We start from the raw sequence: 15088 nt of genomic DNA on the forward strand, positions 1-15088 counted from the left end.
TTTTAATTTTTTTTAAAAAAATTGACCAAAATATCCTTGAAACTTTTCAAGGGTATTTTGGTCAATTTAGTTTTGTAAATTATTTATAAAATATTTTTATTAGGTGCACCATGATGAGAAGAATGAACGCTTAAAATTTCAATTTATTTGGATTCGTAGAAAAAAAAATCAAATTCAAATATGAAATGAAGTCGTGATTGTCAGATCGGCTCAGATTCAATCTGGGCCGCTGAATTTACATGTTCATATGAACTAGTAGGCTAATCTCAATATTTTCCATGTATTTAAAATTTTTAGCAACAATACCAGCAAGTCTACTTACAAAGGCCGCTTACATTTTGAAAATAATAAAAAAAAAACCATTACAATTGGAGGATCCTCACTTATTGCCACTCAACAAACTAATTTTATTAAAAAAAAAAAAAAAAAAATTATATTAACTAAAGAACTCAAGAGTTATAGGAAGCCTTTTAATAGAATAAGTTGCACCTTTAAAGAACTTTACAACCCACTCTAGAATACCTAGCCAATGGCCCACTAATCCCAACCCTTGCGGGCTTTATGACAAATTGGAACGTAGCATTGTAAATCGTCAAGTTCTAACCAATTATGCCGGTTTTTGTTTTTTTATAAATTATAGATCATAGATAAAGAAGTCATCCATTCCCAATGAAAGTCGGCAGTTTGCCCTAAACTCCCTCTGTTCAAAGTGAAATGTATGATGTTATCTCTAGCAATAGGGTCTCTTTTTATTTTTACAACACATGCACACCCCTTAACAATGACTTAAGAATATAGTAAGGAAAATTGTTTCAGGGGAGTGGCCTCAGTTCTGCATATACGGTCCATAAAGTGTAAAACATCCATCTTAAAGATGGATTCAAGTAGGTGTTCCATCTAAAAACAATGGAAACTAACAGTCCAAATATTTTCTTAGTAGAATTATTATTTTTAATTTTAAAAATTTATTTATTTATTCATATTCATAATCTCTTTGTTAGAGATTATATATCTTTAAAAATTAAGTCTTAAAATCCATCTCAAAAATAGATTTATGAAGAAGCCCTCATTTCTACATAGGCGGGCTTGGCCGCATAAAAACCAGGTCCATATAGTAAAGAGATAGTTATAAATATAGATACTTTTTCAAAAGAAATTACTTATTTTTCAAATACTTTAATTTAGCGATGTTGAGGATAATTTTACGTTTGAAAGCAAAAACCTTGAAAATGAGGATAATTGTATGTTTAAACCCCACTCCTCGATATAGTTAAGTAAACACGGGAAAGCATGACATTGAAGGTTAGGGTGGCAACGGGCCACACTTGGGCCAGCACTGACCTACTCCTTGCAAGGCCGACGCGAGCCTGGCATGGAACAATCCGACGAGGCCCTAGCCCTAGCCATGATAGGGCGGGCCCCGGCCTTACCAAATACAAAAAAGGATAAACAAAAAGAAAAACAATGAAAATAAAGGGCTAGGCCAAGCCGGCCCTATAAAGGCCTGGCTCAGGCCCTACCCTGCCCAATCCTCGGGCCATGGCTACCAAACCTTGGCCGAGCCCTCGGGCCACATTTTGTGGCCGAGGCCCGATTGTTTTGGTATCCGCGCGAAGAAGCCCTTGACGCCCTCCATATGCACATCCCCTGATCCATACGCCCACAACATTTCATACTCCATGCTTTCCCTTTCCATGATCTCATGCTACCTTGGACGGCCGTACTCTCTTTTTTCCATGCACCATCGCGGAAACTTAGGGCCCACTTTTCTGTTTGTTGTCCAAAGGAATTACGAGTCGCTAAAACCCCTTTCGAAACCCCCCATGTCTTAACCTCGTCTTCTCTTCGATTCCATTTGCCATTTCATTGAGCGCTCAATGCCTGGTAATTTCACCTTCTAGAGAAGTAGAGAAACCATATTGCAACCCTAGCTTTCATGGCGATTTGGAGGTACAGTGCACTTAAATCCATGAAAGGTCTGAACAATTTACTGTTGGCTAGAGGATACAGTGCTGCGATTGTACCAGGTCTCCATTCTACTCGGCTTCCAAGGCCTGAATGTGCTCATCTATTGACTACCGTTCGCCATATGCGAAGTCGAAGGAGTAGTGATGATTGGAGCATGAGGTACTTGCATTTTCTTCTGCATTTTTTTCAATTGGTCAGTGTGATTGATTTTTTTGTTGTTCCTTTTTTATGAGATTCAAGCAATAGTTTATCAGAATCATTTTATTTTTTTTCAAAGATAGAGCTCAAGCTGTGGCTGTTGTAAGTTTATTGGTGATTTAGTCTTTGATTTATTCTTATGGCTCTTGATTTTTTACTTTCAGTTACTGTAGAGTACTTGTGTGCTCTTTCATTTGAAATAGCTAACTAAATGTTCTATTCAGTTATTTGTAAATTGTTTTTTGAGTCGTTTTATGTTTGCTGTACTGTTTTTTGTAGTTTTACCTATTGTTTAGATGAAAACCATCAAACAATCACATAATCTATTTTTTGAACTGCATTTTATTGCTCGGATTGTAATGGATTAGACCCCATTTTAGTCATATTACTTTGGTTGATAGAGTCACAGACGTGGTGTGGAAAATTGGTAATTCTTTTGTAATCTATGTGGATTTCTCTGGTTGAGGACACAGTGACATCCCCCATTAGGCTCGGTTGCAGTGAAATGAAGAAATAACTTCATTATCATGAATTATTGCTTGAGTAGTTTTTCACCCTTGTGTTTATTACATTTTTCTTGGTCATATACAATGTATTGGCCCTTTTTTGCGTTATTTTTGTGGTTGATACATGTGGCACCTAAATCTTCTGTCAATGTTGAGTGGGAATGTTTGGATAAATTTTATATTTTAGTTGATCCAATGATGCCTATGTTACTAGAAATTATTATATTTTTGTTCAATTTCTGACTTATACTTAGTTTTCCTGTTTTAATTGAATAAAGATATGAGCAGAGCCCACCAACAAACTGGGGCATTCGTATTGTTCCTGAAAAGAAAGCATTTGTCGTGGAACGGTTCGGAAAGTACTCAAAGACCCTTGAGTCTGGCTTTCACCTACTAATACCTGGGGTTGACCGCATTGCTTATGTGCACTCTCTAAAAGAAGAGGCCATCCCCATCCCTAATCAATCAGCTATAACTAAAGATAATGTCAGTATTTCAATTGATGGAATACTTTATGTGAAGGTATTTATAGTTGTTATCAATTTTTTGGTTCTAATTTGTGTCTTATATTTGTTTTAATGTAGGTGTTTTCAATGCTTCATCATCTATCTTTAGGTCATTTTAGTTCGTTTTACAACAGAGCACGTACTTCTTTTGCTTTTGATTCATGTCACCGTGTCATTATTTTTGTCTTGATGATGACTGCCAGATTGTGGACCCAATTCTAGCATCATACGGAGTTGAGAATCCATTTTTTGCCATTATTCAACTTGCACAGACGACCATGCGGAGCGAGCTTGGTAAAATTACACTGGATAAGACTTTTGAAGAAAGAGACACCCTTAATGAGAAAATTGTGGTAAGTTAAAAGGTTATCTTCGTGCCACATGCAAACATTTTTGTCTCGGCATCATAGAAACCTATTTCATTAGAGATGTGAACAATTTATCTTAAGTCCCGTTTTTTCTCTTTCTTCTTCTTCTTCTTTTTATTATTATTATTATTTTATTTAATTTTGATAATAACTTCTACTCATATGTTTATTAAACACATTAATTCTTGTAAGAAACCTAATAGGACCTATGAATCTCAATTCCTGGCAAGGTGATTGAACTTCTCCTCACACATATAGCCACTGTTGAAGTGTGAACTGAATTTTATGTTGTCATGTTTGTAAGTCTTCTATTTTTTCATTACAGTTTTTGCCCAATGTTGTATGATGACAAAATGAAAAATAAAATAAGCAAAATTTTCGAAAAAAAATAAACCTCTTTGTGGATGCTAGGACAAAGGATGGGGACTTCTTTGTTATGCTTCTACTTCAGAGACCACTCATGTTGGCATCCTAAATATGGAGGCTAATTACGTTGGAACATTATGTAATGAAACTCCAACCAAAGTTGCTGTACTTGTGCAGACAACATTGCACTCTTTTGACCAACCAGTCTCCAGACCAGATTACTGTACTTACCTTTCCTCAATTGTTTTCCATATCTAATGAAGAAACATGATTTCTCTGGTATTTTAGCATTCATTTATTAGATTCGTTTCAGTTTTTTTCCTTGTGTGGGAAGCTTGCCTTCTTCCTGCACAATGGAGTGTTAAGCTTGTGGTTATGTTTGGCATATACCGAAGGGACATTGGTTTTGTCTCTGTATTTCTTGATGGTCATACATATTCGTAATCTTGTGAGGTGGTCCTATCTCCTTGTGCCAAGTCAACGAGACTCAACCTTGCGTGGAGGTAGGATGAATTTGTGGGGACACATACAAGTGTCTTCTGGTATGCAATAGCTTGTTGTTTCAACAACCAAATGTCAACCTTCAAATACTTGCGTCTCAAATGTAGGCATTAACAAAGGTAATCTGGTCATTTTTTGCCATTGTTCTGTTTTAAGTATGGCCACGGAAGGAGGAATATATATATATATATATATATATATTGTGGGATTGTCATCGAAATATGAATTGTTTATAAAGTCTAACCTCCATAATATCCTAATATGCTAGGTGAAATTCAGACTAAAGACTTTTTGCTATGAATGTGACATAATGATAGTTTTAGGTGTTCATAGTTTGAAGCAATGTGTAAAACCTCATACTTGGGTGAGTCTTGAGCCAAGTCAACTTGTTGAGTCCCAATTTGACTCCCCCATCTTATCTTTTAAAACTTGGATGTTCTTAAAAATACTCTCTTTTTATTATAAGAGGCACATAGGACTTGGGATTCAACAGAGTCTGGCTGTTATTATAGAGTCTCAGGCAAGTATTGTCCAGAATTGCATGAGAGGGGTTTTAGGTATTAAAAGTGGCACCTGCTGAAGTTGAGTCGACTTGGGTGAATCCCAACTTTTAAATAAGTTGAACACTTGTTTGAGTCTTGGATTCAAATGTCACAGACCTACCATAATTATGTTTAAATAGGAGTCTGATGATTCTGATCTGTGTAATTTTTTATGGTTAACTTCATTGATTATAAAGTGGTTGTACAGGTCTCCTTCACATCCAAACTTGAGTATATGAATGAAAGTCAAGGTGCCAAATTGAGTTACTGCCAGAGATGTTATAGTAGACTCCATCACCGGTTAATGAATCTGCTGCCTCCTAGGGCTTCCTCCATGGGTGATGAATGGACACCAGGTTGCTAGTTTTGCCAAAAATTTCCTTGAACATATTGTTTAGTCACCATGTGCATCCATCCTTCCATTACCTCGTGTAATCACATTAGCCGAATCCCACTCAATGGCTATTTGTCATTCCAATAAAATAAAACCTGAGCATCATGTGTTCAGGTGCAAGTATCTGCCACTTGTGGAGGCTAACTCTATCTGCTGTCATTTGGCTTGCTTGGTTGGAGAGGAAGAATAGATGCTTTAGGGACAAATGTAGAGTATTGAATAGAATGAACATGTGTGGGCCACAGTGGTGTTATGGGCCAAGGTTATAAAAAAGTTCTAGGGCTACAATATTACATATTTAGAAACATAGTGGCATGAGATTGCATACCAGAAAGAGGTGAGGGTAAGAAGGTCAAGGAAGTAGAACACAACCCACCCATCCACCCCCGGAACCCAAAAATAAAATTTATGTTCAATTTCACTGTTGATGGAAGTTCTAAGGAAATTCAGAATCTACTTGGATGGGGAGCCTTGTGACGAGTCAGCAGGGGAAGATTTTATTGTCTTAGGGCTACTCCATAGCTATGGCTACATATGAGTGTTCGCAATTCTAATCTCAAAATTGGTTTTTTAGACATGACATCTCCATTTCCCATTTGAAGAAAGTGAAGTGGGACTAAAGGTGACAAAGTATTTAATGGTGAGATTTCAAGAAGAAATGTTAAGAGCTGTCTAGGTATCTAAAGTATCAGACATAAGTGTCATGTCCTTGGAGTATCGGCACGTGCAGAAATCATAGACTCACACATACATGTTACATAGGATGTGAGCAAATATGCACGCTTCTACATCAATTTTGTTCAGTGGGATTTTTAACAATAAAAAAGAGAAGAAAAAGTATCGGTTGCTTGTAGTAAAAGTATTCTGAATAGTGGCACATAACTGCAATTTATGGAGAAAAAGAGAGAGGGCTGCAATTTCGGGGGGAGCAGGGGGGGGGGAGAGAGAGAGAGAGAGACTGTGAAATGGTCATGTAAGAGTTCTAGGGGTCTTCTTTTTACATTTAAAGAGAGAGAGATACTGTGAAATGCCCATGTAAGAGTTCTAGGGGTCTTCTTTTTACATTTAATATAAAAAACACTGCAACACACCTATATAAGAGTCATTTGCCAATTATAAGAAGACCTCCTGGCCCACTTTAATTGGGCTAATTTGTTCTTATTGGCAATCTTGTACCAAAATTGTGAGTTTCAGTACAATGTATTGTACGCAGACTGCTTAAATATTGAAAGTAGTTATTATAGGACCAAGAGAAGAGTGTCCATGTGAGTGCGTATGCTTGTGTGCATGTGCATACTGTGCTGTGGGGTGGAGGGAACTCCAAAGTTTTAGTAAAACTATATTTCATTTAAATTATCAAATAAACTAAGTCTCATTTGTTCAGAATGAGAGATTGAATCACTTAATATTAAATGTTTAAAATATAACTAATGCTTCCCTTATTGGGAATATCGAATTAAAATAATTCAGAATGACTTTATGCACCTAAAGTTTCTCAAATAAATTAACATACTAAAATTCTATATGCAACCCCCCACAATTTCATATACTAATAAGGCTCAGTATTTGTTTGACACATTCTTTAACAAAGTATATGCTATGAATGATTGATATAAGGTAGGTTGACTATATTCTGGGACCTTTTTTAAATAAAAATGATATTTGATTTCAACATGCTTTATCATTAATTGTGTTGTCTTGTTCAGAAATCTGGAAATTCGGGATTAGAAGCACTTACAATGGTTAATTTTTTTTTATCTTAGCAAGATCAAGGGTAGAAATGGGATCACACATCCATTGGAATGATTTACTATGATTGAAGAGAGTAGGATGCATGAGAATGTACACAGCCTACAACAGTGGGCCCCTCTCTCTCTCTGTCAACTGGCTCATCATTTTATTGTTTGTTGATGACACCAACAGACTGGGTTTCCATATTCCACTGGATTTTACTTTATGCTTCCTCATGTGGCAATAACAAATTCTTATTGCATATTCTATTAAAATTTTTCTAAAATGCAAACATGATGGAACTTCTAGAAAATTATTGGATCAATGGATTTGCTGCGACTGTGGTTATGGAATATTCTACTTAATTTGGATTGAGTTATGATGGTTGCTTCACCTAAAATAGTCTTCAATTTTTAGTTTCCTCAGAATGTAGTCATATACAGTTCCTGTTGTTGCGTCCTCTTTTTATGATGTGCTTTCCTTCTAGCCTGGCATTGTAGTGGAATTTATAGAAACCCAATGGATCATCTGGTTCAGTAGCGTTGAGTTGCTAGCATTTTCTATTAATTTGGAACAAGTTATGATTATTGCTTCACCTTAATTAGATCTAGCTACCTCTTAGTTTTCCCCGAAGGTAAGCTTAATAATTTGAGTTTCTGTTGTTGCATTCTTCGTTTGAGATTGTGTTCTTCTTCCAACCTAGTAAAGTAGTTGACCTGTTTACATTAATCTTATTCATTCTTTTTAACAATAAAAATTTCATTCCTTTTTTTTTAATTTAGGCTTGCACTTGTCTGCAGGCAGACCCAAAAAAAAAAGGGTCTTATTGAAGATCATGAGAGAAATTCATTTCTCCAAAAGGAAAATGTACATGAAATTCAAAGAATTGACTGAACTTGTTCAGCATCTCTCTCTGGAATGTCATGATTATAGATGTTCTAAAATATTGCAGTTGTATTTGCTCTTGTGTCTCCCTTTGTATGCATAAATATATTGAATATGCATTCTGGCATGTATATGCCTGCACAATCTGATACTTTTTTGGATGCTTGAGCCACCTGAATTGACAAAAATAAATTTATACCTAGATCAATAATTACAATGTTCTGCCTTCTGTTTCAGAAATCCATAGATGAAGCTGCAACTTCTTGGGGTCTCAAGTGTCTGCGTTATGAGATACGTAAGTCAATTATATATGAAAACTGTTACTCTCAATTGTCATATTGAATGGTACTACTTCAGTTTTCACCATGCAAATTTTTGTAAGAACAGTTTTTATTGATCCATCTTTATAGGGGACATATCTCCTCCTCCTGGAGTGAAGGCAGCTATGGAGATGCAAGCTGAAGCAGAGCGAAGAAAACGTGCTCAAGTGCTCGAGTCTGAAGGTGGTTTATTATAAAATCGTCTAGTTATTTTTAATTGTTTTTAGTTTTGATGTTATTAATATCAGAAAAAATGGGGAATGGTGTGTAAGTTTCCAAGAATACATCTTTCTAAGGTGGACTTAGTTGTTTACTCTTGTAGTTCATTCAGACAATTTTTGGTATGGAATATTACTTTCATCAAGGGGTTTGAAGGTTGCTTCTGGATGCGGGCTAATGACCTGTTCTTTACACTTCAAAGCTGCTGCGTGGATATCAATTTTGAGTCTTGTCTTTGCTTGAGATTGCTATGACTGAATGATTGTATCATTGAATTTCAACAGGAGAGAGGCAAGCATTCATTCTGAAGGCAGAAGGTACATTTTGTTTTCCACTTTCTATATTTGTACTCTTATTTTTTCAGTGAATGTGGTTTTATCATATGTGTTCTTTTTTCTGTTAATCAGCTGCAGTGCATGATCCTTGGGTTTTTGCTCTACTTAAAGATTGATACTTTTGCATAACACATTCTATCATGGTTATTTTTACAGTGTTTAGAACTAAAACAGTTTCTGTATATGCTGCTTCCATGATGCTCATATTGTGGAGTGGACATCATTGAAACCCATTCCCAAGGGGCCTTCCTGAAGTGCATCGAGCTCACATTTAACCCCTGAGTTTGCTTAGGCTTTTGACCTTCTGGATCCCTTCATAGGAACCAGCAAAAGCTTGTAGTTTCTGTTTTTCTTTTCATCTTTTACCATTTTTTGGCTTTAATTCCCATAGCTAGAGCTATTAGGTGAAGGGAAAAGGGGAAGGGTCGAAATTTTGGGTGATTTCTGCAAGAACCCTATATCCTACTTCCTGATGGATTTCTCTTTGTAAATAATTTTCTCCCATTAACTTTAGTTCAAAGTCTTATTGATGGAGTTGACTGCCAAATCACAAACCCAAGGTGGAACTTATGGTGCTATGAGTCTTGGGAGAATGTTGCTACACATTTACTTTTTTTTTTTTCCTTATAATGCTATCACATTTACTCTGTGGGATAGTTCCAAACTCTATACTTTCCAGGCTAAAACAACTAATTGCTACATGGAATTGACCAATCATACCTAAGTGTGCCAGGAAATTTTGGAATTGAAGTATTTAGATAAGACTGACATTTAATGGAAAATTGAGAAGAATGACTTTTGAAATGGTTGGGCTTTCACATTTAACATGCAAGATATCTATTATGATGAAATAATCTCAAGGCCAGAAGTTACTGCTGACTTGGATTTCTACTATTTGTTGGTGGTTGTGCAGCACACCTCTTGATAAATGTTTATGAATTCTGGGACTCAGGCCTGGAACCAGACAGGGCCCATGTCAGATGTTACTGCTGACTTGGATTTCTTTCTTTCTTTCTTTTATTGGTTACTGTCTAATACATTTCCATCCCTGTTCTGTGAAATTTCAAAAGCTTGTTATGATTCCCATTCAATACCAGTAGATACAACAGACAGCTCGGGTTTAGGGTATACAAAAATTACAAAAATGGAGTTTATGGTGAGTCATACCCAAGGGTAACAACTATGGATTGCCTAGAGTTTCTTTCCTTTCCAAAACATCAGCGAGGCTCACTAGATGAAACTGTGAATTGCAAGACGCAATCTAAAATTTCAAAGAAAGTTCAGGTCAGCCGCCAATGGAAGCTTTGCTTCTGTTTGGCCAAAAGGGTTATGTTTGCAGAGTTGCCTTCAGCTAAAAGGGAACCCCAACTGGGTGCAAACAATTTCAGGCCCGAGCATGGTATCTAAATTCTTATGCCATCTTGCTTTGTCTTTTGGTGATTGTATTAGTGTACCTGCATGTTTGCTACTTTTGTTTTAATTTACTGGATCTGGACATGGTTGAAGTGGTTAAGGTCATTGTGCTAAGAATATTGTTGTTGATTATGTCAGGTAGCTAAACATGGTAGGTCTTCTCTTATGGTGTCCAATCCTGTAGGTCCTATCTAATTTGTGTTCTATGTCAATATAACTAAAGGGTTTTGTTAGGGTACTCCTAGACATGGAGTATTTCTTTAATTTACTCAACATTCTTTTTAATACAAATTTTTTCGAGCAGAGATATCTTTCATCATTAGGAGGGGGTAGAATAGATATTTTTATAAAAAACTAGTGGCATTTAAGTAGTTAAAAAATAAGTAATGCTCTATGTGGGTGATGCTATACATCATGTGGATGTCATCCTTTACTATAGTTAATAAATGTTTTTCTTTCTATCCAAGAATTCTATTTTACCCTTGATTAATTATTTAAAATACCTCTATTACTACATTGTGGGATAAGGTTATCAGGTGTTAAAAAATGGTAGAGTACATTAAGGAAAAACTTAATGTGTAGGATTACCCTAACAAAGCCCATAACTAAAAGGGACAGATGTGGGGCATTATTCTTTATGAGATTTTCAAGGAGGTAGGAAAGAAAATATTCTATGAAGAATTGAAGATGCATCTGCATCATCTGAGTCTACTTTGATCTGCTTATGCATTTAGAGTGAAATGCATCCTCAGTCTTAGGTTGGTGTTTGTTTTTATTTCCTTGCTTTAACAGAATAAAAAATCATATCCTGCTTGGCCACTTGAAATCCACCTTCAATACAAATTATGAAAGGCAATAAATAAATAAATAAATAAATAAGTCACTTGCAGTGTCATTCCTAGTTTTTCTTCGAGAGTTCCTCTCACTTAAGATGATGTCAGAGTTATAGGTGCCAGAATTTGGTATCTGATGTATTGACTCTAGGCTTCATTATTCTTGATAAATACACATCTTTTTTGTTTTATTAGTGACATAATTTTTGAATCATCGTCTGCAAAATAAAAAATACATGTTTTTGAATCATTGTGATTAGAAAGGCATTGCATTTAATAGAAGAAATTGATGATCGTGAAGTTACATCATGCAGCTTTAAAAGTTTCACAATGTCTTTAGTTAAGGGAAAGTATACAATGAGACCATTTACCTTTGGTACAAGGTGAGACATTAATCTTGACCATTGGATGTGAAATTGGGTGGCTGCAATTATTCCATTGATCAAGCTCAAACTTCAAAAGAAATTTTCTCGAACTTTGTGACACATCCAAGATATCAAACTTCACATTGGATGGTTGTAAGTAATTGTGACCACCTTGTATCAAAGGTAAATGGTCTCATTGTATACAATCCCTTAGTTAATATGATGGGTTCTAAATATCTCTCTTTAATGAAAAGAACTTGTAAAGGATAACTTGGAGTGCAGTAAAGCATAAAACTGAATTTTATACAGAAAGGATAATTGGAAGTTGGTGTCTTCTGCTGTGTTTTATATATTTGGTTCATGTACAGGAGAAGCTGAAGCGATCCTTGCCAGGGCTCAAGCAACAGCAGAAGGGATTTCTCGGCTTTCAAATGCTCTCAAATCTGATGGAGGTGCAGAGGTGTGATTCTCTCTTTGACCTAGTTATGTTTGATAGGCAATTTTAATTAAGGGATTGTATGCTATGAGGTCACAATTATTTTTCATACAATGATATGTTATAATTATTTTTAGCCTTTGGATGTGAAATCCAATGGATTAAAGTGTATTACAACATTCGTGAAATTTTAGTTTGGACATTGTGCCTAATCAATGACACATCTTCAACCGCCCAATTTCACATCCAATGGTCAGTAATGATTGTGCCCTCTACATGGTCTTATTGTATACATTTCCTTTAATTAATCAGGACTACTACTTACGTGAGAGGGGAGGGGGGAAAAAAGAAAGGGGGGGGTGAGAGGGGAGGGGGGAAAAAAGAAAGGGGGGGGTGAGAGGGGGAGGGGGGAAAAAAGAAAGGGGGGGGTGAGAGGGGAGGTGAAACATGTCTTGAGAGAATTTTAGGATTCCAATGATAATAATAGCGAGATTTAGGTTTTTGAGAAATTCAAATGTAAGAGACTCAAGCTTCAACAAATTGGAGGAAGAGTAAAAACAAGATGCAAGAATGTAGACGAGACAAGATTGAGGTTGGGCTCTACAAGGAAAGAAATAAATATTAAAGATTTTCTAAGAGATTGGGAGGCATGAAATATTTCAAGAACATGAATCTTAGATATCAATATCACCCAATTTGTGCATAGTACGACATCATAACCCTATGATGTTACTTGTCCAAACATTAGATTATGGATGATTGAATACCTTGTAAGGGCATTTTCAGTTTTTTTTTTTCAATCCATGCCATTTTTTTTGCTGTGCTGGTCCATAACACTCAAAATTTGGATTGCATTAGTCTCTTTGGGTGGTCCGAGTGAAATCAGGGTAATGGTGCATATCTTACTTCCTGTGCCATTCTAATTGACCCAAGATTTTTATTTTGTTTGTATTTGTTATTTTTTTGAAGCAATTTTATTTATTTTTGGTCAGTGTGGATTTCTCAGCTAGTTAGGGCTGACACTTCCTAAGAGAAGTTGAAACCAATTTTTTCTTGTCATCTGTACAGTTGTTTTTATTGAATAGAATTCCCTTTAATCAAATTTGCTACACTATCAGTGGGGGTTTTAAGCTCTTTTAAGCTTTTCATATCTTTGAGCAGGCAGCCAGCCTAAGAATCGCTGAGCAATACATTCAGACCTTCGGTAATATCGCTAAGGAGGTAAACAAAATGCCGTTATTGTAATTCAATACGTTCTCTCTCTCTCTCTGTATGTGAGAGTGATGTTTCTCCTATCTTTTAACTCTCTTACTTTTTAACTTCAACTCTCCTATTCAGGGCACCACACTATTGCTCCCTAGCACAGCTGCCAATCCGGCAAGTATGATGGCCCAGGCTTTATCGATATACAAGAGCCTAATAGGTGCAGGCCAGAATGGTGCGCAAGAGAGCTCAGGTGCCAAGAAAAGTGGGGATAACCATGCAAAGCAAGCTGGGGAAGATAGCATTACATCTACTGTTCTAGATGCTTTGCCTGGTGAATCCAGCTTCACGCTTCAGAGCCCAAGGAAGAATCGTGGTTGATTTAATCAGTGTGAATAGCTTGCAGCTATTCAATTTTGTTGGGTTTTAATTTGGAGATATTCTTTTGTCATTTACAAATAAACCTAAAAATTTGTCTGTGAATTGCCAATTTTGATGTGGCCTGGGTAAGTAGTAATATAATAGTTATTGAGACGTTGAGCTCCATGTGACCTGCATGTGACTCTTGAAATATGGCTGAACCTCATATATCCCCTTCGAAGCAGCGAAGTCTCATGTCTGTGTTAGTGTTCGTTCTTTCCTTTGTTTTTTGTTTTTTTTCTGTTTTGGGTTGCATTGATGCTTTTGTTGGGATTGTGCCCCTTTGGGACTTGTTTGATCGGGCGAAGTACTCAGCTCCTTAGCTTCCAAATCAAGAGCTCGGCCCTACATCCTTTCCTTTGTTTTCTTTTTACTTTTTTTCTCTGTTTCTGTTCTGTTGTTCTTATATGGGATTGTTAGGCTGGTTCTATAAATCCATTAGAAGTATACATGCATTTGGATGCAGCTTAATGACATTTCATACAGTATCATCCATACGCATGGTTAAAGTGGAGTATCATTATGCAAGTTCGGACCGTTTCTACTTGACTCATTTATATGTTAAAACTCTACATACTTCTTTCACATTCCTAAAATGGTTCCAAAATGTTTCCATAATTAGCCATATTTTGAAGAATATTTGGTATGTGCCGAATATCTTCTTTATTTCCTTGCTGCATGAACCAAGTGGATGTTATACTTGGATGCAAGTTTAGCTTGATGCTCAACTCCCGTGATCGTAAGGGTGGCAACAGGAAAGGCTTGGGCGGGCCAGCCTTGGCCTAGGCCCCGGCCCTATCCACATAAGGCTGGCTTGAGCTGGGTTAAAAGCAAATAAAGGAAGAAACTAGAATAAAAAAGAGGGCTGGGCCATAGTTTGTGGCTTAGGCCCAAAGTTTTTAGGGCTGGTCTGATCGGATTGGGCCAAGTCGCCTGGCCCATTGCTACCCCATGTGTTTCGATTTCCCTTGCACCGACATTCATTAATTAATATTCACAAATATTAAGAAAAACTATATTTTTATACAATTATGCACCCAATAATGACAATTTATATCGGAAATGTGCTCAAGCAATTTTTTTTTTCTTGACAATATTATGTGATTTTATTCACGATAAAAGCTTACAACAAAGTCTAACAAAAATAGCATACAAAATCACCGACGATGGAAGAGACACCTCTTTTCGTCAGTGAGTCAGCTATTGCATTACCTTCTCGACAAATATGTCTAAAAGAGATAGACAAGCCGCTCTAAATCTTCATAACTTCCAACCAAAGTGATATCAATCTTCATGGGTTCTTAGCTTCTCGACAAATATGTCTAAAAGAGATAGACAAGCTGCTCGAAATCTTCATAACTTCCAACCAAAGTGATCTCAATCTCCATGGGGTTCTAGATGCCGAATTCCACCAAATGATTATATTCATAGAATTCCCTTTAACCACATAGGGTATAAAGATATTCCACTCCTTAATGATTCTAAGCCCCCTGTAAGACTGCTAAAAGTTCAGCTTCATTTGCAGTTTTTTCACGTTCAGCTTCTTTTGCAGTTTTTTCACCACATGGACCTGCAAAAC

At 36.4% G+C, this 15088-nt stretch overlaps 1 protein-coding gene across 2 annotated transcripts; it reads left to right on the forward strand.

Annotated features, from left to right (window-relative positions):
* Positions 1-1527: 1527 nt before the first annotated feature.
* LOC18436414 (uncharacterized) lies at positions 1528-13633 on the forward strand. Of its 2 annotated transcripts, none has more exons than XM_006846434.4 (9): positions 1528-2127; positions 2951-3194; positions 3382-3531; positions 8203-8260; positions 8376-8468; positions 8789-8821; positions 11819-11910; positions 13048-13107; positions 13225-13633. In XM_006846434.4, the coding sequence occupies exons 1-9, from the start codon at positions 1937-1939 to the stop codon at positions 13468-13470; spliced, it is 1167 nt and encodes a 388-aa protein (XP_006846497.1). In that variant the 5' UTR covers positions 1528-1936; the 3' UTR covers positions 13471-13633. The 2 variants fall into 2 exon arrangements, 1 of the variants encoding a protein (XP_006846497.1); XR_016041535.1 differs by having other exon boundaries at positions 1667-2127; positions 8608-8821.
* Positions 13634-15088: the final 1455 nt, after the last annotated feature.

Source organism: Amborella trichopoda, chromosome 9 (assembly GCF_054954075.1).
Source record: "Amborella trichopoda isolate Santa Cruz 75 chromosome 9, AtrichopodaSantaCruz75HAP2 v2.0, whole genome shotgun sequence".
NCBI lineage: Eukaryota > Viridiplantae > Streptophyta > Magnoliopsida > Amborellales > Amborellaceae > Amborella > Amborella trichopoda.

What these genes read in the sequence shown, in the direction of transcription:
- LOC18436414 (XM_006846434.4), top strand. Translation starts at nt 1,937, where the DNA reads ATGGCGATTTGGAGGTACAGTGCACTTAAATCCATGAAAGGTCTGAAC. An exon ending in ATGGAATACTTTATGTGAAG is followed by an intron (nt 3,195 to 3,381) that starts GTATTTATAGTT and finishes GATGACTGCCAG; the next exon opens with ATTGTGGACCCAATTCTAGC. An exon ending in ATTCATTCTGAAGGCAGAAG is followed by an intron (nt 8,822 to 11,818) that starts GTACATTTTGTT and finishes GTTCATGTACAG; the next exon opens with GAGAAGCTGAAGCGATCCTT.